Source organism: Dermacentor silvarum, chromosome 8 (genome assembly GCF_013339745.2).
Source record: "Dermacentor silvarum isolate Dsil-2018 chromosome 8, BIME_Dsil_1.4, whole genome shotgun sequence".
Lineage (NCBI taxonomy): Eukaryota > Metazoa > Arthropoda > Arachnida > Ixodida > Ixodidae > Dermacentor > Dermacentor silvarum.
Genome location: NC_051161.1, coordinates 72,962,488 through 72,990,023, shown reverse-complemented (window position 1 = coordinate 72,990,023; position 27,536 = coordinate 72,962,488). Strand labels below are relative to the sequence as shown.

The 27,536-nt window shown below is 47.0% G+C and overlaps 1 protein-coding gene across 5 annotated transcripts in view; it reads left to right on the top strand.

The window, feature by feature from the left end:
* Positions 1-21,796: 21,796 nt before the first annotated feature.
* LOC119461443 (molybdenum cofactor biosynthesis protein 1) overlaps positions 21,797-27,536 on the top strand; it is a 48,160-nt gene continuing 42,420 nt past the window's right edge. For 2 of the 5 annotated variants that reach the window (XM_049672650.1, XM_049672653.1), the window contains exons 1-3: positions 21,797-21,945; positions 22,025-22,084; positions 22,152-22,368. In XM_049672650.1, coding sequence (XP_049528607.1) covers positions 22,243-22,368 — 126 coding nt within the window. In that variant the 5' untranslated portion in view covers positions 21,797-21,945; positions 22,025-22,084; positions 22,152-22,242. Of the gene's footprint in view, positions 22,085-22,151; positions 22,369-22,446; positions 22,538-27,536 lie in introns of all 5 variants that reach the window. The other 3 variants (XM_049672652.1, XM_037722759.2, XM_049672651.1) reach the window with 3 other exon arrangements.

The window sequence follows — 27,536 nt, the reverse complement described above, 5'->3', positions numbered from 1 at the left end:
GGCCGTCGCATTTCGATCGAGGCGAAATGCTAGAGGTCCGCGTACTGTGCGATGTCAGTGCACGTTTAAAGAACCACAGTGGTCGAAATTTCCGGAGCCCTCCACTGCGGCGTCCGTCCATAGCTGGAGTCACTTTGGGACGTTAACATGATAAAACAATGCGCACATGTACCTAGGGTAGTAAGCTGCAGAAATGCACTTGTGGCCCAGATACGAAAACATTAAAATAAAACGACGGGCAGCATGGCAGCCGCTAAAACAATAATTTTAACTCATGTTCGTAGCATGGTGATCCACGCCGAGGCAAGAAACTGGACGAGCGGGCAACTCGGGGCGAGAGTCGCTGCTCTCGCGAGTTACACGACATAACGCGAGAACAATCGCGCAGTAGCACTTTTATTATTCAGCATTATAGCAGTCCGGCTACTCCACGTAGTAACCTACCTTGGATGAAGTGAGCAGAGCAAATCTGGGAGCTCTTGGTAGGCTCCTAGATTTGAAAAACACCGTTGACGAGTAAACGTAAATGAAAACAGTCGATGCTCCAAGAGCTATTCGCCGTCACGCAACACACTGATGCCACAAGTCGTACTTATATCGATATACCCGAAAAAAAATAACACACAATATGCGCAGGATGAGCGCTAGGGTCACCCGCCGTGGTTGCTCAGTGGCTATGGTGTTGGGCTGCTGAGCACGAGGTCGCGGGATCGAATCCCGGCCACGGGCGGCCGCATTTCGATGGGGGGCGAAATGCGAAAACACCCGTGTACTTAGATTTAGGTGCACGTTAAAGAACCCCAGGTGGTCCAAATTTCCGGAGTCCCCCACTACGGCGTGCCTCATAATCAGAACTGGTTTGGCACGTAAAACCCCATTAATTTTGAGCGGCGGAGCGCGCGAGCGAACAAATACCAGCAAAACGAGCAAAAGGAACGGCTACCCGGAAGTTTTCCAGGAGCGCCGGATGCCGGCGCACAGCGTTGCCAGAGCGCGGTAGCGCTTGATGAAACCGCCTATTGCGAACACACTCGTGGAGGCGCCCCCAATAATACGAAATAATAAACAGGTTGTTACAACCAGCAAAAGAATTTATTAAGGAATATGATCACGTCCCAGCCATCAACTTGTGACGCTTATTTCGGTGCATAATACCACGCCCCGCGACTTCTGCAACACCAGTCAGAACCTTGCCAGCACCACGTACCATAGGCCGGAGAAGCAGTTAGCCGATGTCAAGGTATACAACATTGTGACGGCACGGAAAGCTGTCGTGTTGACTTTCCGTTGTACCTATGTTTATGTGCACAGGCATTGCGCGGAGGCATCGGAAAAAGTTTGACGGGTCTCTCAGAGATTTGCCAAAGGGTTAACCAAACGTTTTCAGAAAAAATTCATAAGGGCGTTCTATGCCGCTTGTACATTATATGCATGCGTCCATGGCGCGTCTACTTCCGGCCACCGAGCGTGACGGACGTGTGCATCATGGGCTCCAAAGGAGCGGCTTTAGCGGCCAGCCGGGCCGCGGTATCAGGAGCACTGAAAAGCCTGCCGAGGAAATATGAAATGGTTGCTCCCCATCTGCCGTCAGGTTCGAGTGTTTTGAAGACGGTATTTTTGCATGGTGACATCAAGGCCAGGCCATATCGCGTCGAACATTTTCGGGATGCGTTGCGCGTCTGTCATTGCTGTCGGATGTGGTGGCCCTCGGGGCATATCAGATATCACCTGTCCGCAGTTACTTTCAAAGGCAAAGAAGCGAAGACAAAGATTCTGCAGGCCGAAGCTATGGTGGCGCCGAAGCTATTAATGTAAAAGACGACCGATGCGTGGTCATTGACCCGACCAACCAAGGTGTCAGGCTGAAGCTGTTTTGGCTTCTTCACGGCGTGCAAGACGACGAAGTGCGAGTGATAGTGGCGGCGTTTGGAAAGGCGAAAGAAAATTTGTCGCAGTTTCACCCGAAAGGCGAAGCACCAATTGCGATAGCAAATTAGTAGAGAGCTATACGGAGTAAGGATAGTAGTTTTGTCAGCGGTATAAACTTGGACATGCAGCAGCATCAGCAACGCGCAGAACTGTTGTCGACGCCATAAGCGTTTTGCCCGCGTTCGCACCGAACGCGCGCGGCGTTTTTATATAAATACGTATTTGGTGCCGCAGCTAAACGTCGCCTCCCCTCCCTCCCTCCCGTCCCCCCCAGCCTTTCGCGCGACGGAAAAAGTTGCGTTTGCTCTGTATATATGGAAAGGAGGAAAGAGACGCTTAAAGGCTAATTCACACCGGCGACTTGAGGAGGTCGCGCGACCATTTGCGACTCGCGAACAAAAAGCGACCGAAGGCGACTGATGTTCACACCGGCAAGCCCGGCTGAGCGCGACCTGCAAGGCGCAATCCCGGACATTCTCGTTCTTCAGCGAGAATTCTATAGGGATCTACGCAGTTAGCGCGCACGTACTTCGCTGGCACTAGCTGTGTATATTGGTTTCGCGTTCTGGCAACAGCCATGGATTTTGATTCGAGTGATGGCTGGATTTTGATTCGAGCGAACAGGAAGACGTCGTCCCTGTGCTGATGTGCTCTGCCGGGGTGTGAGCTGTGGCAGCAGCGGAAGCCTCCAAAGAAAACGCGACGCTTGTGGGTGCGCCCGTGCCTCCGCTCGTATGAAGTGACCGGTCACGCAAGCCGCCTCCTGCCCGAACGTTGTGCGCATGACAACGTGTAATATAGAGAGTAAGTTGTAATTTATAGTTCGCATTGCATGTTATTCGGCGCATAATATTAAAACGAAGCTGTTCACCCGCTGTTCACCTTTGGGTGGCGTGGTCATCCAACGAACGGCAGCTGGAAAAAGGGTTTGTGTTGTGCTTTCTTTTCCTGCTATTTAGCTTCCAGCGAATGCGACCGCGTACATTCGACACGTTCGACACGTACGACACGTACGTACACGAACTGCTGCGTCCCAGAATCAGAAGACAAGACACCAATTACCGGCATGTAGCCTGCATATTGTGACGCGGACATTGTATTGGCGTGGACGATGACACATAACATCACTATCGGCGCGGCGCTGATTGGTTGAGCAGCTTTGCGACCACGGTCGCGCGACTGAAAAATCTAGCAGTGAGCGACTGGCCCAAAATGGTTGCTTTTCAAGAAAAGCAACCATTTGCGACCATTTGCGACTGGTTGCTTTGCGACCAACTTGGTCGCGCGACCACTGTCAGTCGCCGGTGTGAATGAGCCTTAATTCTGCAGGCCTTCAGGGAGCACGGCGCAGAACGCGCGTTTGCTCTCCGACGTGCGTTCGCTCCCCGTGAAAGCGAGCGTCCCTCGCGCCCTTTCACTTGCACATACAGCGTCCGGAGCGCGGCGACGATTTCATCGCCGTTGACGTCATACGGAACCTCACGGCGACGGCGACGCCGACGCCGACGGCAGAAATCTGCTTTGGAGTGTCCATATAATTGCTTATCGCAATAAAACTGCTTCAGGATGTTATTGCAAACTTCACTACTACATCGTGCGGGCACAGCTGTCCGGATGCTGCGTCCCATGTCACAAGCGAAGGAGCACAGCGTGGATAAAAGGGACGCCACTGATCGTGTACGCAATGACAAAGTAAGTACCACAAGCCGTGCACATGCAGCATACAGGCACCTGTTGCTAACAGCCTAATGAATGCATGACCTGTTGTTTTCTGGATGCCGGTCAAGTTTTGGTGGACACTTTCGGCCGGAAACACACTTATCTGGAAACACACCTAGGTGTAAGATTTGCCGCATTAGTGTGTGGTGTATCATTTGCTTGTGAACTTCATTTGATGCCGTAAGTCGTAACCGTCCTCGGCGCTCTGGACGCTGCCGGCCAGGTCATGCAGTGTGGCGCCATCTCTCGATGTAGGTGGCGTAAAACCCGTACCGCGGAACTCACGGACCACTTGCGTTGATAAGAGCGCAGGCAACCCTATTTCAGCGCCAAAACATGACAATCAAGCGTATGGGGCCCTGTATCTGCCTTTTGAACGTCCCTATTGGAAATGAGAAATAAAACTTCAGCGTACTAGAGGTTACAGCTTCAGTAATATTGTGAACAAAGATTAGGAAGAACTCGGAAGCAATATTTTTTGTAATTTATTTGGGCAGCTACTAGGCGTATGTAATGCGGTCCTGTACAAAGAGGTGAAAGCAACTGCCGAGTTAAAATGCTGAGCAGGGCGAAAAGTTCCTATAAGAAAGTGACAAGCGCAGTCTCAAAAATCGGACTTTCGGCTCCTAAACATAAATGCACGCAGCGTCGTTGTAAACAAAGCTACGGAACTTGAATCCAACCTTCTAAGTTATGTTCCCCACGTTATTGTAATCACAGAAACATGGTTACACAGTGATATTGAATACGAAAATGTTTTTCCACCTTTGTACCAAGTTTTTCGAAAAGACAGACGGTCACGTGGAGGGGGAGTTGCGGTACTTGTGAAAAGAAATATACCGGCTTTACTGACGCACCGAATCGATAACCACGAAAGTATCGCGCTGAAGTTATCATGTCGGCAACGCTCTTTGTTTCTGATTGCAGCTTATCGTACACCCGATTCGCCCCCTGAATTTTGGCATGGGCCGCGTGATTACGTGGAGAGATTTCAGGATGACACAATCATTATAGCTGAATATTTTAGCCTTCCAAATGTCGATTGGACTCATCCATTCTCGAATAGTGACAAATGTGAGCATGTTAGTTATATGGCTGACATTATGCTGAGGGCTAACGTTCACGAGATTGCTAATCAACCAACTCGCGTTCAAAATAATTCTGCTTCAATACTGGATCTTATCTTTATCAGCCGTTCGATTGAAAATTACAGTATAACTGTAGAGGAAGGTATCTCTGACCACCGTATGGTGTGTCTTACGTGTTCCCTCGAGGTGCAAAAAACAATTCTTATTCCAGTTGTGCTTAAACACTTCTCTCATGCTGAAGACGAAAGTATTTCTCCTAACCTAAACAATTTTCAAGAACATGATGTCGAATCACTGTGGAACACATTTAAGGGCATGTGCACATACTGGCTTGATAATTTTGTGCCGAACAAAATTTGAAAAAAAAAAAAAAACACGCAAAAACAATCCTTGGTTAACAAGGGATATATTGCACCTCAAACGAAGAATTAAAAGACTAAAGCGAGCAAAATCAAATAACAACGCAGTGCAAATGGCACTGACAAGGTTGAACGAGGCAATCTATCCAGGCCTATTCCAACGAGGAAGCCTGTCCGTCTGTCACGCAAAACGAATCGCTATATTAAGATATTAATGTATAAAACAAAAGAAATTCGAAAGGAAAAACGTTGGCGGTGGTGAGTTCCGAATCTACGATCCCACACTCAGAAGACGAGTGTCTATACCCGCTGATGTTTAGGCCAGTGGATCGGACACTCGGCTTCTGAACACGGGGTCGTAGGCTAAACACACGCGCTCGCAGAAGGAAAATATATCTGAACCATATGAATGAGTTGTACCTGCGGTACATGTTTGGTGATGCTGAATAAAAGCGATCTCTAGGATTACACGCAGAGCTGACTTGGACCATTGTAGACGTCAGGAAAATTCCGATTTTGCGAGAATTTAATGCCAAACACGCCACATCCCCGATGCGTTTCGGTGGTCGAGGGAGGCGCCTTCCGCTGGGGCGTTTCGTCGCCGACCGAAATGAACTGATATCTGAGGGCTCATGCGCTTCACGTCGCGTAACACAGACAGATAAGCAGTAAATGAGTTGATAAGGATGATAAGGAGCGATGATGGGTTATGTGGTCTCATCGCGGTTGATAGTGGTTCGATAAAGAGCAATAAGGGCTTATAATGGGCGGAGCAATTCTGATAAGGTTAATAAGCACCGGAGTTTCGATCACTGAGAACATGACCCAACAAAACAGAGAGCTGGTCTGCCGCGCAAAAGAATGGACACAGAGCAATGGCCACCGTTTTTCATGGCATTGCAACAGCAAGATTCTTGTAAGGAAAAGAGAGAGCGACAGCGTCGTCATTTCTTGCGCGGCTCACCTTGTTAAGCTGTGATATGGTTTTACAATGGCACTGTATCCTGATATTTCTTTTGGTATCCTACTCATCGTGCTTCCTTCCTCAACTGCGCAGGTAGAGGTTATAAACCTTAAAAAGGTCTATGATACTGGTTGCCAAAAATGCCTTAGCTGTGTTCATTTTAACCTTAGATCTGGTAGGAATACGCAGGATGAACTCGATTATTTTTTTTAGTAAAGCGCTAGCACACTTTGATGTTGTGATGTATTCAGAAGCATGGTTTGCCTCGGAAGAGAACGTGTTTACATTTCCAACATATATATTCTACTACATCAGCCGCACAGGCAAAAGGGGTGGTGCCGTGGTGGCGTAGCAATGCTAATCTCCAACTTAATAGATTCTGAACTAATGTCACAATTTTGCTGTGACACTCCTTTTTATTAAACGCTTGCTATCAGATGTGGTACTTCAGTTTTTTGTGTTGTTACCGCGCTTCTTCAAATAATATCCGTCTGTTCTTCTCCTTTTTGGACTCTGTGAGAATTCATCAGTGAAACAAATTACGCATTAATTCTAGGTGGTGGCTTCAACATCAACATGTTAGCTGATAGCAGTGCTCAATTAGAACTCGAATCTTTGTTATACTCTCATTCTTGTCAAAATTTTATAACATCCCCCACGCGAATGACTCCACAATCAGCAACACTTTTAGATCTGTTTATAACCCATTTTGATCCTTCCCTTGTTAAGGCTGGCACTTTAATTCACAATATTAGCGACCACTTGCCTATATTTATGTTTGTCAGTCAATTCACTAACACACCTAAACGACTGCATTCAGAATTTTCATACAGACTAATTACTCCTGAAACACTATCCGCTTTTAGAGATGACTTAGGCAGGTCAAACTGGACGAATTATTCGCAACGAGCGACCCTAACTTAGCATACGATTTGTTTTATTGTCATAGCAATTATATGGACACTCAAAGCGGATTTCGCCGTCGGCGTCGCTGTCGCCGTCGCTGTCGCCGTCGCCGTGAGGTTCCGTATGACGTCAACGGCGATGAAAACATCGCCACGCGCCGTATGCTGTATGTGCGAGTGAAAGCGCGCGAGGGACGCGAGCTTTCACGGGGAGTGAACGCGCGGCGGAGAGCGAACGCGCGTTCTGTGCCGTGCTCCCTGAACGGCTGCAGAATTAAGCGTCTTTCCTCCTTTACAATCAACACACACACACACACACACACACACACACACACACACACATATATATATATATATATATATATATATATATATATTGTAGTGGGGAAGAGAGTCCGCAGCCATTGAGAGAGGATGACGAAGCCCAGCCGCCCGGAGAGCGCGAGACAGTGACCGACGCTCTTGGGCCAAGGCTGTTGTTACGTAGCCCCTGCTTGTAAATAAACCCCCTTACAGTTTGGTGGAGGTGCTGGGTATCTCCTAGTCTCCCAACCTGGAACTACGTAGCCGTACCCTGCCTCCAGCGCCAGCGATGGCTTAAGAAACCACCACCCAAGGTCCTTCTCAGACTCAACCCACCGTCTGTCCCGGCGTGCTGCCTCAGCGTCACCCGCCGATATTCAGCGGGACTGACGACCAAGAACGTCGGTCACTGTCTCGCGCTCTCCAGGCGGCTGGGCTTCGTCATCCTCTCTCAATGGCTGCGGACTCTCTTCCCCACAACAATATACATATATATATATATATATATATAGAGAGAGAGAGAGAGAGAAAGAGAGAGAGCAAACGCGACTTCCTCCGTCGCGCGGGGGGACGGGTCGGACGGAGGCGAAACGACGTTTAGCTGCGGCACCAAATGCGTAATTATATAAAATCGTTGCGAGGCGAGAAGGTGGTAAAGACTTCCGACGCTGCTCGACGCGTGTCCCGTTCTGATCTCGTCGAAAACCTCCGAACCACCCCCAGAGGCACCGGCAACAGTCACTAACGCCGCGCGGTTCGGTACGAACGCGGGCAAAACGCCGACGGCGTCGACAACAGTTCTGCGCGTTGCTGGTGCTGCTGCATGTCCACGTTTATGCACCTTAAAAAACTACTTACTATGCTTACGCCGTATAGCTATCTACTAATTTGCTAACGCAATTGATGCTTCGCCTTTCGGGTGAAACTGCGACATTTTTTAGCCAAATTGTGACTCAAAGTAACTCCTCCATCGTTTCAAACGGTGCATGTAATACTAATTCCTAAAACGAATTATCCGATTAGGTTACAGTTTGTAGAATCATACCGTCTCATTAGCTTAACGAATGTGGACTACAAAATCTACATGAAGGTACTAGCTCGACGTCTTCAAAGTGTAATTAAGTCACTTGTAGGTCCAGATCAGACTTGCGGCATAAAAGGTAGGGCAATCTTTTCCAATCTTCATACAGCTAGAAGTGTCCTAGAATGCTGCGATGCAATGCATGGGTGTGCGGCCATGTTGCAATTAGATCTGCACAAGGCGTTTGACAAAGTCGCACACCAAGTTTTGTTCTCAATATTAGATCATGTCGACGTTGGAACCGTTATTAGAGAAGGCGTTAAAATGCTGTACAATGGTTTTAGTGCGAAGCTGGTAATAAATAGGCAGTTAAGTGAGAGCACACATGTGCAGCCATCTGTGAGACAAGGCTGCCCTTTATCTCCCCTGCTTTTCGCTCTCTACTTCGAGCCTTTTTGGTTGCGACTGCGTACAAGACCAAACATCCGGGGATACACTTTTCGTGAAACTGAAGTTCGAGCTTTAGCATATGCTGATGTAGCAATGTTTTGTACGGACCACAAAACTGTTAAAGAAGTTGTAAAAGAGGCTGAATTTTTTTTTTTTTATTTCCACTGGAATCTTCTTCTTTCTGGGGTTTTACGTGCCAAAACCAGTTCTGATTATGAGGCACGCCGTAGTGGAGGGCTCCGGATTAATTTTGACCACCTGGGGTTCTTTAACGTGCACTACAACGCAAGTACACGGGCGTTTTTGCATTTCGCCTCCATCGAAATGCGGCCGCCGCGGCCGGGTAATTCCAGTGGAAGTGCTATTAGCTGGACTAAGTGTTTTGGTTTTTGGCACGAAAGATGGCAATACACGCGGGAGATGTTTTGTAAAACGCAATGGGCGTTAACACCGGGAACCTACCTAGGTGTTCCACTCGAACACGATCGCGACACCAAAGAATATTGGGCAAACGAAGTAGTGCGAGTGAAAGCTCATACTGGCAAATGGGGAGGGCATACATTTTCAATGCTCGCAAGAGCGACTGTGTGCAATTTGTTTTTATTCGCTGAAATCTTTTACGTGATGCAAGCGTTATGTCTGACGAGGATGTCCGTGCAAAAGCTGCATAAAGTATTCGCGACGTTTATTTGGGCGTCAACATGGAAACGTACAAGTCGTATTAATTTGTTTCGTAGAGTGGCGAACGGAGGGCTGGGGTTGTCACATTTGTTCCTCAAGCAAATAGTAACCAGGTTCTTATTTTTTTTTTTTTGCGGTACCAAAATGATGTTTTTTCTGGGGACAATGATTCAAGTGCGCTTACGCGATTCTTGGCCTGATTATGTAGTGTAGTCCATGTAAACGGGGTCAATGGCTTTAAGTGCGTTTTTACGTGAATTGGCTGCCTCTTTTGATATACTTAAGGGGAGATTTCCAAGTGAATATCTGGCCATAGTTACTCGTGAGAAGTTGTACAGAGATCTTGTTGACGCATTCTTGCCTGTCCCTTTGTATCGTACAGTATTTGTTTTGGGTTCACAACGAGATGTTATTAAATGAGTTAAAAGAATGCCGGTAAGAGCCTCCGTTAAATATTTCTTTTTCCCACTACATACAGAGACTCTCCCAGTGAAGCCGTAGCTGCAAAGCAAAGGCATTATTTTTGTACCTTGGTCCGTGAACTTCTTCAGATGAAAAAAAAAAAAAAAAGAACGGAGACGATCAAGCATATCTTTCTGGACTGTCATGACGCGGTGTTTTTGTGGGATGTTCTAAAACGCAGCATTGAAAAGGATCTGCCGGTAAGTCCATTTGGGATACGCTTTCTACCATGCGCTGAACATGAGTGTATTGTTGTGACCCTGCTCAACAGTACTGTATTGAAAGTGTGTTATGCAAACGCGAATCTTTCTGTGCACAAAGTGATCCCCCCGATTGGTCATCTCTTTTGGACAAACTGACCACTCTAAATCCTTTTTATCACAACACACGTACTGGTCAGACACTGACTAGTGTTTTTATGCTCGTGTAACTTTTTACAATGTACCTTCTTTTGCCAAGCCGGTAATAAAGAAAAAAATTAGGGGCAGCGTCACACTAGTGGTGCGAAGACTGGCCAAACAGCGAAGCTGGCGACCCCACCTAGCTTTAACTCGACCCGCAGGGGCGTCTGCGCAAGCAGGCGTTTGGTGAGTTGCGCCACCACGTACCCGAGCACACGAGGGTTGGACCCTCCCGCGTGTAGCCGTGCGCGGCTTAGCCGTGTCCGGGGAAAGGGGGATCCTGGGAGTTGAGCCGATGCCGGGTGCTTGGACCTTTACGGCCCCCCGGCGGAGGCAACACACTCCTTTGGCCTCTGCTTCACGTAGACGGCACCCTCGGACTGACCCACCCGGGGGAAATCGGCAGTCGCCCTTTCCTGTCCTCCTCCTCTATCTTCGTCTTTCTCTCTGACTTTCAATCTTTCCTGTCTCCTACTCGCTTCCTTTTACTTCTGATTTTCTGGGCGGAAAGGGTTAACCTTGTGTGGGTAGCCAACCTTGGGTATTCCATATTTGGTTATAGTAGTGACGTACAGCTGGCGTCTGCAGGTCTTGTGTTCACAGGCCCTGCAGCGTCCCCTTGTTGGGCTCCATGGTGGGTGGCTGGCGTTGCTGCCGAAAACCCGGATATTCTTATGGCTAGCCCTTTTCCACCACTCCCTGATCGCCGTCAAAAAAGAGGGCGCACCGAAGATGTATTCCAGTTCTTTGGACGTCAAAGACAAGATTTCCCACGATTTCATGTCATCCACTCAGAAAAACCAGAAAAACAAGTTCGAACAATCTCCCCTTTTCTTGTTTCGAAATCTCTAACTCAGGCTCTAGGACCAGGCTATAAGGCAACGAGGATGGCAAGCGGTGATCTCCTCTTGGAGCTCCACGATCGCAAACAATATGAAAAGCTGCCGAATCTAGTGTCCTTTGGGGACGTCCAAGTAACAGTAACTCAGCACCGTACTATGAACACCACCCGCGGACGACGTTTGTTTCAGACGAAGATTTGATGGAGCTGACTGAGGCTGAACTCTTGGAGGGCTTCAGTGAGCAGAATGTCATCAATGTTAAACGGATTAAGATGAGACGAGACGGCAAGGAAATTCAGACTAAGCACCTTGTGCTCACTTTTGGTTCATGTGATCTGCCCGACTCCATCGAGGCCGGGTACATTAAACTTCGTGTTAGACCATACGTGCCAAATCCCCTCAGATGTTTCAAATGCCAGCGATTCGGCCACAGTTCGCAAAACTGCCGAGGCCGCCAAACTTGTGCGAAATGCAGTGCACACGAACACACTTCTGAATCTTGTGAAAACTCTCTCCACTGTGTAAACTGTGATGGGGAACATGCCGCATACTCGCGGTCCTGCCCATCCTGGAAAAAAGAAAAGGAAATTGTTACAATTAAAGTCAAACAAAACATTTCGTTTAAAGAGGCACGAAGGCAGGTGTCCTACCTGCCAAAAACCAGCTTTGCCGAAGTGGTGCGTCAGGGGGCTGCGCCACAACGGCTTTCGGCGGCTGTCTGGCACACGCGTAGTGAGCCAGCGGTGACGCCATCCGCCCCCTCGGCGGCTGCAGCTAGTGCTGCTCCGCCGTCTCAGAAAAAGGGGCCATCGACCTCCGGGCTGGTGGCCTCCAGGGTCTCGTCCCTCGAGACGAGGCCTTCAACACGAACAAACCGCTCTCAAGAGCGGGTGTCCAGCGCGCCGCAAGAGCCGATGGACACATCTTCTAGCCAGACGGCGCAGCCAGCGCCTAAGGAGCGGCGAGAATCTCTCGACCGCTCCAAAAAAGAGAAACCCCGCATTACAGGGCCTCTAAAGGGTTCTGTAAGCTAACTTTCTTGTCCTAAACACACAGCACAACACTCCTTTAATATGGGCACTCAAATAGTTCACTGGAACGTCAGAGGTCTCCTCCAAAATCTTGATGACGTTAAAGAACTCCTCCGCAAGTTTAGTCCGAGGGTGCTGTGTGTTCAGGAAACACACCTCAAACATACACAAACAAATTTCCTCACACAGTATGCTATTTTTCGCAAAGACCGCGATGACACTGTTGTGTCATCCGGTGGTGTTGCTATTATAGTTGACAGAGGTGTTGCCTGTCGGGAAATAAAACTTCGTACGCCCCTGGAGGCAGTTGCTATCCAAGGGGTGCTGTTTGACAAGCTAGTCACTATCAGTTCTATATACATCCCTCCAAGTTATCAAATTAATAAAACCGAATTTCAAACTACATAGATGAACTTCCGGCTCCATACATAGTTGTCGGAGATTTAAACGCACATAACTCATTGTGGGGAGACTATCGTTGCGATGCGAGAGGTCGCCTAATCGAAAACTTTCTCTTTTCCTCAGGAGCATGTATACTTAACAAGAAAGAGCCAACATACTACAGTGTGGCGCATAATACATACTCCTCCATAGATTTAACTATAGCATCGAGCACACTAATGCCGTACCTAGAGTGGTCCGTTCTCAAGAACCCTTTTGGGAGCGACCACTTCCCTATTATATTAAACATAACAAAACAAGATATATGCTCACCACACATTCCCCGATGGAAGGTTGACACGGGTAACTGGGAACTTTTCCGGGAACTTACATATCTAACCACGGATGGTATTTCCTCCTTTAATATAGAAGACGCTGTGGCCTATATAACTGCCTTTATAATTGACGCTGCCACGAAATGCATCCGTCAAACTAATGGACTTGCGAATAAACGTCGCATTCCGTGGTGGAATGAAGAATGTAAACAAGCCCGGAAAAATCAAAACAAGGCTTGGGTACGACTTCGCGACTCACCAACTGCCGAAAACTTGATTACTTTCAAACAAATAAAGTCCCAGGGTAGAAGAACGCGTCGACGAGCTAAAAGGGAGAGTTGGGAAAAGTACATCTCCGGTATAAATTCTTATACTGATGAGACAAAAGTGTGGAATAGAGTAAATAAATTAAAAGGCCGGGAGGTACACCCATTACCGTTAGTCAGTACCCAAGGTGAGAGCCTGGAAGACCAGGCAGATTGTCTGGGTGAACACTTCGAACATGTATCCAGTGCGTCCCACTCCACACAAGCATTTCTGAGGTTCAAAGAATGCGAAGAGCGACAGCGCCTAAAACGTAAAGGTTCATCGAGTGAGGCCTACAACAATCCATTTACTTTAACTGAACTGAAAGCATCCCTCGCTTGCTGCAATAACTCGGCGCCAGGTGGTGATCGTGTCATATATGAAATGATTAAGCACCTGAATCCTGAAGCGCTGAAAACACTCCTGTATCTTTTCAATGTCATGTGGGCGCATGGATATATCCCGTCTTTGTGGAAGGAAGCTATAGTCATTCCCGTGCTTAAACAAGGCAAAGACCCGTCCCTAGCCAGCAGCTACAGGCCAATAGCGCTAACAAGCTGTTTGTGCAAACTATTTGAAAAAATGATCAACAGGCGCTTAATCTGTTTCCTTGAAAATAACAAATTACTAGACCCCTTCCAATGTGGTTTCAGGGAAGGTATGTCCACAACAGACCACCTTGTTCGCATTGAGTCTTATATTAGGGATGCTTTTATACATAAGCAGTTCTGCCTCTCAGTGTTCCTCTACCTAGAAAAAGCTTACGACACGACATGGCGCTACGGCATTCTCCGAGATCTCTCTGCGATGGGTGTCCGTGGCAACATGTTAAACTCAATCGAAAGTTACCTATCGAATCGCACATTCCGCGTAAGAGTGGGTAACGCTCTTTCTAAGTCATTCACCCAAGAGACCGGTGTGCCACAAGGGGGCGTGCTTAGTTGCACACTATTTATCGTAAAAATGAGTTCCCTGCACACAGTCATCCCACGCACTATGTTTTATTCTGTTTATGTCGACGATGTGCAGATAGCCTTCAAGTCATGCAATATTGCCATCTGCGAACGACAAGTGCAGCTTGTAATAAACAAATTGTCCAAATGGGCAGATGAAAATGGTTTTAAGGTAAATCCCCAGAAGAGCACTTGCGTACTCTTTACTAACAAGAGAGGCGTAACGCCAGTCCCAAGTATTGCAATCAAAGGAGATGCGCTCTCTGTGAGCAGCGAGCATAAGTTTCTAGGCATTGTTTTAGATTCGAAGCTTACATTTATTCCTCATATTAAGTATCTGAGGGCAAAATGCCTGAAGACAATGAACCTTTTAAAGCTTCTGTCGCGTACGACTTGGGGCAGTGATCGAAAGTGTCTGCTGAACCTCTATAAAAGTCTTGTCCGCTCACGCCTCGATTACGGAGCTATAGTGTATAATTCCGCAACGCCAGCTGCATTAAAAATACTAGACCCCGTTCACCATCTGGGTATCCGCCTTGCGACCGGTGCTTTCAGGACAAGTCCAATCCAGAGCCTCTACGTAGAATCGAATCAGTGGTCGCTTCATCTGCAGCGGTCATACAGCAGTTTTACATATTTTCTGAAAGTACACGCAAACATTGAACATCCTTCTTATTCAACAATAAACGATGTGACCGCTGCCACACTCTTCCGTAACCGACCTGCAGCGAGAAAGCCGTTCTCTTTGCGTGTGAGGAACCTCAGTGAGGAAATGGGTGTTCCGCTGCTTGAACAATGCCCTATGGCTCCAGCGAAACTATTGCCACCGTGGCACTGGCAACTCATAGAGTGTGACACATCGTTCATAGAGGTCACTAACACGCGCCAGAGGCACACATTAAAATGCATTTCTTAGAACTCCAATCTAAATACTCGTGTACACAGTTTTACACAGATGCTTCCAAGTCACATGCCAGGGTATCTTATGCAGCCGTCGGCCCATCCTTTTCGGAATCCGGTGTACTCCACCCGGAAACGAGTATCTTTACCGCTGAGGCCTATGCACTATTGTCGGCTGTGAATCATATAAGGGCATAAAAACTTCAAAAAGCAGTTATATTTACAGACTCCCTAAGCGTGGTGAAAGCTCTGATGTCACTCTGCAAAAACAAAAATCCTGTACTTACTGAGCTCTATTTCAGTTTATACAGAGCATATATATCTAACCAGCATGTGACTGTATGCTGGGTGCCTGGCCATAGAGGCATTGAGGGTAATGTGCTTGCAGACAAGTTGGCCACATCAACTACATCGCAAGCTATTAATCCTGCGGCTACTATTCCTCCCGCAGATTTGAAGCCTTTTCTGCGAAGAAAACTGCGAGACCACTGGCAGCGCTTGTGGGACGCTGAAAGAAATAATAAGCTTCACTTGATAAAACCACAGTTAGGTTTCTGGCCACCCGTAATGAAAACACGACGAACTGATGTCCTGTTCTGTCGTCTAAGAATAGGACATACATATGGCACCCACAATTTTCTGCTTACTGGTGATGAACCACCAACCTGTGGTAGATGTGGTGAGAGGCTGACCGTCCTCCATGTCCTCGTGGAGTGCCGGGAAGCCGAAGCCGAGAGAAGGAAACATTTTCCGGTAGCATACCGCTACAATATCCCTCTACATCCCATGCTATTTATTGGTGAAGAACCGCTTTTTAATGCCAAAGCAGTCCTGGATTTTTTGAATGATGTTGTGCTACATGTTATTAGCCCAATAAGTTCGTAGCACATCCTCTCTCCAGAGGATGTTGCTGTGATAATTTTTTATAGCACATGCCTCCAGGCCCTTGTGGTTCAAGGGCTCTGTATAGGTAGTAGTGCTTCTTGCCAATTACTGTATCTTAAATATTTTAAATATATTATTCTTCTTTCTCAATGCATTCCTCATTTCATAGTACACATCATTAGTCATTGCCATGATTTTAGTACATATATATTTTACGCACTTTACAGCGATTATTTTAGGCCCTTTTACAGCCACGCTTCATCTACTTCTCAGAATTCATCGCTCCACTGCACACTCACAAACACTGGCATGGCGCTCTTTGGCCATAACTGGCCCTTGCGCCACAAAACACCACACATCATCATCATCATCATCATAGCTTTAACTCGGTTCGGCTAAGTTTCTGCGAGGTTCATAGGCGTATTCACCGGGAGGGGGGGCAAAGTATGCCATTTGCCCCGCCCCCCACACTTTTGAAAGCGGGCACTTTCGGCTGCACGCTGCAAATTCCAACAAAACTACAGTTGAAGCTAAATTTGCTTCCCCAATAGAGTGCATGGCCACGGAACTAAGCATCCCCTGTTTGTGCAGCGAGGATTGTATTTTGTTCCTACTCGTGACGCGCTGTAGAGGGCGACGCGCGGGATTCGCCATACACGCTCGCATTGCGGAGAATGCCTGGCGCTGGACAGTTCCCGCCGCCACAGATTTCCGCTTGCGCTACTTGCATGATGCCCAGTTTTTTGGGACCACCCAACCGTATTTGAAAACACAATCAGCTTGCTATATTAACCTACGGGCGAGAGGAGAGGTCTGGATAAAGTGTTATAGTCAGCCGTGTCCAACGAATACACGGTGTGCCTTACGGCACGAAATCGTTGGATTATCAAATGCTGGAACTATTGAATATCTGTCCAGAGGTAGTACACATAGCGTTGTAGTCTCAGTATCTTAACACCATCAAAAATCGAATCAAACAACTTACATTTATAACTGTCGAATTTCATTGTGTAATCAAAACTTATCGTAGATATGTTCATGAAAATGACCTTGGCGAACCTGCAGAGCCATTTCAATAGCAATAGAACACTGAACTAAATTTTTTTTCTCAAGGCATGTGTCAGTTCTTGTCGATTTCATTTTCAGGCCGTTTCTAAATAAGAGCGACACTATAGTTTCCCGGCAGGAACAAGAACAGCAGGTACTTTATATTTTGAAGAAATGAAGGCCACTTTTTGGTGACGTGTACCAAAAATTTGAACTGTGTAGGTTGCTTATGTGCTGAAAAAAAGTTTCTAAATACTCGCTTTCTCCAAATTTTTATGCGTTATAGACGACATTTAGTTGTTTCTCCACGGTATCCTCGGTAAACTATGCGTGGCACGGTGTTTTATATTTATTCGAGGTGCGAAGCAATGTTCTGAGTGACAAGCGATAAATGTTTATTCTCTGTAGGTTCATTACGGCCTTTGTAGAAACAAAGGCTGGACAGTTCAAGTGTTCTAGGGTGTCATACTGCCACTAATCGAAATGTTTCCCAGACTCCTAAAGCAACTGCACGAGATACGGGCTTGAAACTACGGACTTGAGGAGGTAGTAGGGAGGGAGGGAGTACTATGACGAATTAAGACGTGTGTTGATGAATTACTGGCTTTTTTTTTTTAAACTTCCTACAAGAAGTCCGCTAAAGCATTACATGCGGGCAAGTTTTCAAACGGAACACTCATATACGGTCAACTTTTTTGAACTGTGTGATATAATGACAGGATACTGAAACTTTTATTAAATCTGTTCAAAAGAAACAGCTTCACTGGAAATTTCGTTGTCATTCTCCAAGGTCACACATATCTGCTGGCTTTTTTCCTTGTGTATATTGCAAGCCATCTATGTTGATTATACTTCGTTGTATATGACCTCGACAACACTATTATCTTAACTACCGATACACTTGTACCGCAGACGTAAACACCAAGTACAATTGTTTGTTTAATTAGTAAAATTGGTGGTAACAAAAGTGTATTTCTTTAGGTACGCTGCGCTGCTGCTACTGAGCGGGATCAATGACCTCTGGGCACTCACTGTCCCTTGTCTCTGTATTATGTAGTGTAGGTAGGTAGGTAATAAACTTTATTGACGTCCTGAAGTAGTCACCCCTCGTTTTCATGGAGGGAGGACCGCGTCAAAGAAATAAATGCAAATTCAAATAATTTTTTGGTCCCCCATGGTTCACTTTGTGTGATTGATAAATATGGCTGTGTGTTAAATATAAAATAACTGACAGACGCATTCCCAGGTTTTTCACTTATTGTAACAGTAATTCGGACTATATATTGCCACCTGTAGGTCGAGGGCAAGAGTGGGTCGATCCCAAGAGAACAAAGACCGCGCGCTCCTTCCCTGCTCGAGCCAGCCCCGACGGTCGCGTCTTCCAAGAACCAGCTGCTCTACGGGCTTTTAAACCTTCAAGACTACTTCTCGAGGCTCGTGACAATCTTTATATATATATATATATATATATATATATATATATATATATATATATATATATATATATATATATATATATATATAGTTAAATGTATAAAGTTCAGCCCCCCACCCCCCTGAAATTTTTTCGTGCTGGCATGCACCGCCGACCAAAACTACCACTGACGCCGGGAATCATTCTGGATTTTGTCTGCAATGTCTTTTCACGCTCGAAAAGACATTTCGGCACGGACATTGCGAACTCGGGCTGGATTTCGTGGCAACGCCCTTGCACCTGGAGTCACGTAATGCAAGGAGCCCCATCTGAGCACAAACTTTCAAGGGCTTTTCGATAGCGAGCGGGCGCGTTGCGGCATCTCGCAGCGGCCGCGGAATCTACGGAGCGCATGGATTTCAATTACGAAACTTTATGGGTATAAAGTTCTCATAAACTTTTGACGCGAAAGGTGCACTGACATTTCCAAAGGCGTGCTTTAAAAGATTTTCAATTCTGGCATTTTCTGGGGTTAATTTTCTTGTAAACTTGGGCCAACATGCGCGCACTGGAGCTCCCCTCGTGTCCAAGCCGTTCCAGAAATGGAAGCACGCGCTAGCAATCTTCCACACAAACGAAAATACTAAATATCACCTGTCAGCTAGCAGCTGATAATTTACTCCAAACATTTTCAGGAAGCGTGCCCAATGTGATCGATCAGCTGGACCAGGGCAGGCAAAGTAAAATATGAGAAAACAGAAGAAAGTAAACGGCCTATTATTGAGGTTTTCTTTTTTTTTTTTTTTTGCGGGCGACAAGGTCTGGCTCTCTGTGGCCACAGGGATAGTGGCCCTATGGATTTATTCTTAGCCCCCGCTGAAAATACAGCTAGGTATTTTTAAAGCGCTTCTTCGCATGCGATCTGATTGTGGAGCTACATATCTGAAGAACCATTTGGAAAGTTGCCCCAGTAATGCCTCGTATTTAAGCCCAGATGTACAAAAACGAATTATAGAAATTTGTGGTGAAATTATCAAAGAAAGCCTAGATGCAAAAGCAGGCTGCTTCTCCATATTTCCAGACGAAACGACGGACATCGCTGGAATCAAACAGCCTACTTTTTGTGCAAGGTACCTAAATAAGTATGCCAACGACATCGAGGGAGTGTTTTAGGTTTTAGCACCGGAATAGATGCCCATCTCTCATTGCCACTGCAGGTTCTATGTAAATGTGTAAATACTGCTGCAGATTCTAGTCACCCTTCCAGTGACCACTGCCAGCGCATAGAGAATATTTTTTTAACAAGGGTTTACTAAAAAGCTACTTGCGCTCTACAATGTGTGTGGAACGCATTGTTAGGCTGGCGCTTCTATACACCCACAGAGACGTCGGCATCAACGTGTCCAAAGTCATTGACCGCTTCGTTCAACTTCCCCGCCGAGAGAAGCTTGTCCTTTAGATAGCGAAGCATCAAAAATCAAGGCAAGAAAAAAGCTCTGTTCCTTCAGGTCCATAAGCTTTTAATTATGAAAACGTATGACTGTTCATTAGCTTTTAAAACCGCAGAAATTTTCGCCGTTTATTCTAGCAGTTAGCACCATGATCAAAATTATCATGCGAATATGAAAATTACGAGGGCATCAATAACCAATTTTGACCGACCTTGCTCATTGAAAGCCCGGCCCACGCGGCGTTTGCCAAAAACACACTCGGATATTGGGTAGTTCAACTTGCCGCATCATATGTGGATTTCGTTTGTCCTTTTCTTTCGTTTTTAGCTACCTGTTTTTATTTCTTTTTTGAAACGAAGCAATACCCTCCTTTATTTTGGGTGCAGAATAATTAATTGTTGGCGCTGTGCAGGCAGTTACATTACACATTTTCGTACTGATTTCTGCATTATTCCTCTAGTATTCTACCCATATGGCGCTGTCGCGACCCGACCCATGGCCCGAGTACATATCACGATTTCTGCGATCATAGTTTTGTTCTTGCCTGGATCATCTGTCTTTCTGTGCGCAAAGTTTATCTATCCGTGACTGCGCAACATGTTTATTTGTCTTGTTTGGCGCATTATATACAGCGACGTTTGTTTAAATACGTAGATTTATTAGAGACTTATACGTATTTTTAAATATCTTGTTGCGAGATTTTGTGTATACAAGCAGTGAACTTGTGTCCAGCGACTCTTTTTTGCCCTTTAGCGAGTTGTATCTTCGCATTTGTTTATTCCATTCTATCTTCGCATTTCTAATGCATATATTACAGAACTCCTACTTTTTATTTGTACTCACAGTTGCGAGTATAATCTCGGTGTAATTACAATACACGACGGGTTCTTCAGGACCAAATAAAGTTCATTTCACCTCACCGGTTACAGCTGCTCCTGCGCAATCTATTGCAACAAGGGACAGCGTCATTGAGGTTTTTTTCCTGGCCGTTGCATATGTACAAAAATGTAAACAAGGTTCTTGAATGACAAAGATTCATCAAAATATTTGTCCTGAACTTATTCATTTCATGGCCTTTACATTTTTCATATCAGCTGCATGCACTGCTTTGCTGGTTTCGAACTGATATAGTTCTAAAGTTCGTGTGATATTTTCTTTACTTATTAAATAGACAAAAAAAAAAGAACGCGGAAGCATTGATATCAGTTATTTCTGCCACAATTTTTGGGGCATACGAATATATTCTTTTATGAAAAAATACATATTTTACTTGACAGTGCACTGCGTTCAATAATTCGTTTGCAGCCTCTAATATACAATGGCAGTGGCAATGCAGTTATTATTCATGCATTTGATCCCTCGACAGATTCTATAAGGAGGAGGCCGCACTGCAACCTGAGCCCCCCCCCCCCCCCCTTCCAACAAAATTTCTGGCTACGCCACTGGTCATCACCCATGACCTTTGTTTGAGTGATCGCTCCATCTCTCCAGCCTTGCTCTGTATTGCGTCTTTACTGCATAATCAGCATGCTACGCAGTGAAGACGCAAATCAATGCAAGTTCGAGCGCACATTCAAAGGGCAAACTATCCAAAGTGTAATAACTGGTCAGGTTCCTTCCCATTTTCAGTGTTGTAACCGATACCGTTGACGCTGTACAAAGAGAGCATTACAACGAGCTGAATTGTGCTTCACTTAGTTCGACTTGTCTTAGCCAAGGCGGGCAGCATTCACAAATAATTTCCGGATCCGTTCGGATCTCCCGCGCTCATGCAAGGTATGGCCACCTGACCCTGGAAGGCCACGTGATAAACCGTGAGTGCCGCTGGCCGTAGCCGCTTTACCGCTGGCGGTGCGCTATGATACAGGTGTGTGGGAGCACGTGAGAGGCTGCGGCAGGTGTAAATCGTGTTATGCCGTTGCTGTTATTGGTGTCGATCAGCAGCCTGGAGCATGTTTTTCGTGCTCGCATGGAATCCGCACCTGTATCCGGACGTACCATAACTATACCTTTTGTCGTGCGCGCATACTTCAGCGGATCGCACATATTGCCGTGCTTTTTTGTCAGTCTATTTTGGGCTGGGCGCTTTCACCCACTGCATACCGCTTGTTCGTACAGGTATACACTGTTAATTTCTTCATGCTGATTCAGGGCGGTCTGTTTTTACACCAATCTCCTGTTTTCTCTACTGCCGTAGCTGACGCAGGCTGCCGATAGACACCACCAAAGGTCGGAGGAGCAGCTAGCCGCTGTCAAGGTAAGCTATACTGTGACGGCACGTAACGCTGTCGTGTTGATTGTACCTAATATGTTTGTGTGCACAGGCATTGCGCGGTGGCATCGGAGAAAGTTTGACGGGTCTGTCGGAGATTGGCCAAAGATTTAACCGAAAGTTTTCAGAAAAACTGCTTCACGATGCTTTTACGAACTTCACTACTACATCGTGCGGGTACAGCAGTACGGATGCTGCGTCCCATGTCACAAGCGAAGCAGCACAGCGTGGATAAAAGGGACGCCACTGATCTTGTACGCAATGACAAAGTAAGTACCGCAAGCCGTGCACATGCAGCATACAGGCACCTGTTGCTGACAGACTAATAAATGTCGTGTTGTTTTCAGGATGCCGGTCAAGTTTTGGTGGACACATTCGGCAGGAAACACACTTATCTGCGCATCTCCTTGACGGAAAAAGTGCAGCCTTAGGTGTAAGGTTTGTCGCATTGGCTTCAGCTTACTGTAGTGTCATATCATTTGCTGTTGTGTTGGCTGCATAATGTGTCATTTGCATTTGCTTGCTGCAGGTTTTGAGAAATAATAAACGGGACAACGCATGCATACATGTCCTCGGAACATTCATTTAATGCCAGTGCCATTTTACTGTTATACACAGCGAAGCAGCTGTAGGACGTTCACAGCATAGTTTGTCAGCTATTCTTTTAATGCATGATGAAAATGTGGCCGGCACAAAGCCAAGACACACATCTGTACTAGCTTCCCAAAACCTCTTATTGTGACAGGCATATGCTTTTATAAAAGGGTACTGACATGATATTTTCGACTATTCATTTATTATTGCGTTAAATGAAAGTCCTAAACCACAGAAAAAATAGTGATAAGCATCAGAGCGCCGCTTATTAATTTAATATAATAGCTTTCCACAGACAGCTTCAGTTTCGTTTCCACGAGGATACTGTGTGATCACGTCACGACGCAGTTTGTGGAAGCGGGACATTCTGATGTTTTGACACTCGTTCTGACTCGCTTGGTCATCTGCTATGCTGTTACATCTGCCGTTACAATGATTAGCAGCATGCGAGGCGACCAAGCGAGCTGAAGTGAGTGTCAAAACGTCGCAATGACCTGCTTCCACATGATGACATCTGTGTTGCGACGTCATGACACAGTATGCACTCGGGAAACGAAACCCTAAACTGGCTGTAGAAAAGCTATTAAATTATTTATGGCGCTCTGAGGCTTGTCACTATATTTTCTACAATTTAAAGGTTTAGATTTAGATGTCTAGGATCTTATTTAACGTAAGAAAAGGAATAATCAAAACTATCATGTCAGTGCCCCTTTAAGAATAGAATCAGATACTGAACACCACGCAAGGCAACAGCAAGTGTATAATAAGTGGTACCAACAAGCCCAATCGTGAACTATTGTTAGGTTATACTGTCGCGTAGGTAAGCTCTCTATGTTATTATGAAAAAAAAATGTGCAGCTGCAGCTCGAATATATATTAAGAGAACCTAATGTAGTTGCTGGCAATGTGGTGTCATTGGTGTAAATTTCCACATGTAAGTACTGTAGCTCTCTATCCCACATGCCTAAAGCAGGCTTCTCATTCAAGTTGCTGGAATAAGGGCACTAAGGTGGGTATGCTCCTTGTGCACTGTACAGCTGGCCTACACGGGGCTTGCATTGACGTCACACTTTGTCGTACAAAGAAAGACCAGCCAGCTGTTGTCAGCAAGGGCCGGGTGGATTTTAATTTTATTGGGACAAGCCATACAGCTGTGTGGATTTGGGCATGCTAGAACCTCTTTTACTTCTGAAACGAAAGAAAAGAAAAAAAGAAATTTCTCTGTGCTGAATACATATAGCTTAGAATGCATACTGTGAATATATGTACAGAGTATCCCAGCTATCACGCAGCACGATTTAAAAAAAGGAACGACGTTACGCAAAGCAACCTAGTGCGTATTGTTACCAGTACAGTGGACCAGTAATATTTTTGTTACTGAGATTTCATTAGGTAATTGTAATTATCTAACTCCAGAAGTACTCTCCTAATTATCAAAGTGTCAAACAGAAAGTTGTAGAGCAACATGAAAAACTCCCGATACAGCTTTCTGTTACTCAATACGTGCTACATAAAAGTGTTTTGTTCCGAGCGTGAAAGAAGCCCGTGAATACACGCTTCCTGGAGGCCGTGCACGTCGGTCATTGGCAGATAGTATCATAATGCGAGAGCTTTTACCTAAGGCCAGGGAGGGTGGCGCCTCCTTGTAATCCAAGCCGGAAGCCGACACAACCAACCCGGCAGAGGTGCCCTTCACTGGGGGGCATTCGGGGAGTTATCGCCCTCACCAACTCGAGTACGTGGGTTGCCTACAACATCACCAACGAGGGGACAATAGTAGGGTGGGCCGTCACGTTCGATGGAGGACTTTGGTCCGACGATGACCCAACGTAAATAGGTACAGGACGTATAGCTCTGGCTAGCAACCCGGCCCTGGGATGTGGCTTGGTAGTTCGACATGGCGGGCTGCACCCAGTATGGGTGCAGCCCTGGGAAGGGTGCTCGGCCCTGACTGAACCATGTAAGGTCCGGGGGATACTGTTTGGCAGGCCAGTGCTTCTTGTGGCGCGCTTGTGTGTTGCGTTGTACTATGCCATGGCTGGTCCGTGCCAAAGGTTTGTAGCGAGCCTCTGTAACCCATTGCCTGGGGGCAAGGTGTTGATTAGCACATGCACGAATGATGCTGGATAAATTTGAGTACTCCCGGCTTGCATCCAAGGAAGAGTAACATTTATGTTCATGAGGGAAGCCGCTTGAGCAGGAACCATACCGATTTGGCCGGGGCTTTGGTACGCCCCTGTAATCCAACTTCTTGGAAGCCTTGGTATGGAATTGTGTTCCTTGAGAGAGTCAATTACCGTGCTGTTAGGGCTGGGGGTTGGTTGCGCGCCCCTGTAATCCAGCTCACTGGAGGCCACAGCGTGGAAGTTGATCTCGGAAGTCGGGTTCCTGGTTGAGTCCGGCATTAATTCATGGTCCAGAGGTGCCTGAATGATGCGGATGGTGGCGTGTCCGTGTAATCTAGCCCGAGTGGAGTTGCGGCATCTGGATGGAGGCTCTCCCCACGTCCATGGGGTGCATCACGGGCAATGTGCGGGTGCAAAGGCGACCCGCACGGTAAGAGCGGGAGCTCACGCTGCGTGTCGGGAGTCGGAGGATCGTGGCTGCAGTGAGGGGGAAGAAGGTTGTACCCAATACTACTAGGCACCCAGCAAACCCAGCGCAGGCTGTCCACCCCCTCCTGCAATTGCGGTGCAGTGGGATGTGCCATAGGTTTGCAGAACTGGACCTGGTCTGTCGAGAGCAGTCGAGGGTGGTCCATCTTCGGCTGGGCTGTTCGAAATTGCAAGTGGTAGCACTATGTTGGTGTGCTGCGTCAGGAGGTTGGAAAGGTTGCATGGTGTCGTGGCTGCGCCCGAGAAGGGTCAGCTTCACCCATGGGCAATAGGCGTCTTCTGGGAGCGCCCGACGCATGTCTGACCCGGAGGTGTCCCTGCGGTCTATGCGGCCAACCCATCACCTGGAAGCAGACTCTGAAATGGTGAACCCTGCACCGGTGATGATGTTGGCTTACTGGAACACAATCAGTGATCATTTCTGCCTGCTTGAGGTGTTGCATATACTCAGGTGGGTTTCACTGTTGATGCCAGGACAGTGTCCGGCACAACTATTCTGGGAGCAATCCCAAAGAAAACAGGTCCCCAGAAACCAGGCGCTAGGCCACCGCTAGACTACAGCGGTGGCCTAGCGGTAGAGCATCCGCCCGTACCGAGTTCAGGTACCGAGTTCAAATCCCGGTGCTGCGGGAACCCACCTGGGTAGAGAGTCCCCTGGCTTGGTGCTCGGCAGTCGAGGGAGTTCACATCTCAAGAGAGGTCCCAATAGAGATTTCAGGACTTGTCTCTGGGCACCTCTTGTCCAACCACAGACGGCCTTGTTGACGAGCATCCGCCATGGCTGTGGGAGGCAAGTGCTGCCGCTTGGGTACCTGCCAGTTAAAATAGGTACAAGCACGCTCCCGGCCTGGTGCGCGGCCATTATGGGACCCTCAACGCTTGGAAAGGGGTGTTTTTCCTCAACCCGAAGGTGTCCCCACTTTAATAGGTGCTTGGGGTGCCACATGGGAAATGGCCGCCATGGGAGCGGCCCAAACATCACTTTCTTTCTGTGCTCACGAGGGTTTCGACGGGAATTCAGTGGCGCAGGCTCCTTTCCCAAGCGTATCACCCTTGATGGAAGTCGAACGCCAGGCCGGGGTACGCTTGTAACCCATTTGAACCAGTCTCTAAGCGACGGAAAACAACATTATCGTGGTTCTGCCCAGCTACGTTACATTTGCATATTTTTAAATCTTGGTGCATGATAGCTGGGACACCCTGTATATATATTATACATGCAGCAAAATTTGCACAAACTGCTGTGGCACACAGCAGTTCCTCACAGCGGTTTTTGTGGCACACAGGAGGTTCTCTCTTCCAGAGTGGCTTTCGAGGTTTATTGGGCCGTGTGAGGTACTTTGGATAGTTCGGAAATAAGTTGGGAACTGCATTTTCAGACCTAACAGGGCTTCTTGGCACGTCAGGTAGCACCCTTTTATCAAGCTCCGCGTAATAGGCCATCGATATCATATCCTCTGAAAAATGCTTGGCGAGGACATGGCCGTTAGGCATCGGAGTTTGGTCTGCCCTCGGAATGGCACAGCGCCACTGCTCTAGACAACCGCTGTCAGATGGCGCTTTGCATAGTGGCACACCCTCCGCACAAGTCCGGTAGCCAGAATTGCATTTCGGAACGAAGCACTTTCTAGCCATTGCAAACACCCCAGAGAAGGCCGCTGCCACCTTTGTCGAGGGCCCGTGGCGACAATACCAAAGCACAAGGTCATCAAATGCACGCAAACAAAAAGTTTGCCTTCGAAACAGTGCGCCACACATGCAAGCACAAGGACACAGCGGCAGCAGCACGCGCCTTTCAGCCGGGACTGGGACCGCATCCCGCAGCACCCTCTACGATGGCGCCGAGCAAGCTGTAACCGAGCTGAACATAATCTGGCCGCGAGCGGCGGCGCTTTCATGCGCGTTGGGAGGAGAGTGTCAGCACATCTCCTTATTGTTCTTAATCCGTGATCATATCATAAGCCAACAAACACTGACACCAAGGACAACATAGTGGAAATTACTTGTACTCACTCATTAAATTAAAGAAAAGATAAATTAATGTAAATGAAAGTGAACAACTTGCCACAGGTGGGGAATGATCCCACGTCTTCGCATTACGTGTGTGATTCTCTTACCAATTGAGCTACCGCGGCGCCATTTTCCCATCCACTTTCTGGGCTATTTATGTTTCACGATTAGAACTATCCTGGGAGTGTTAGCCAGCACCGCCACTCACAAACCTTGGC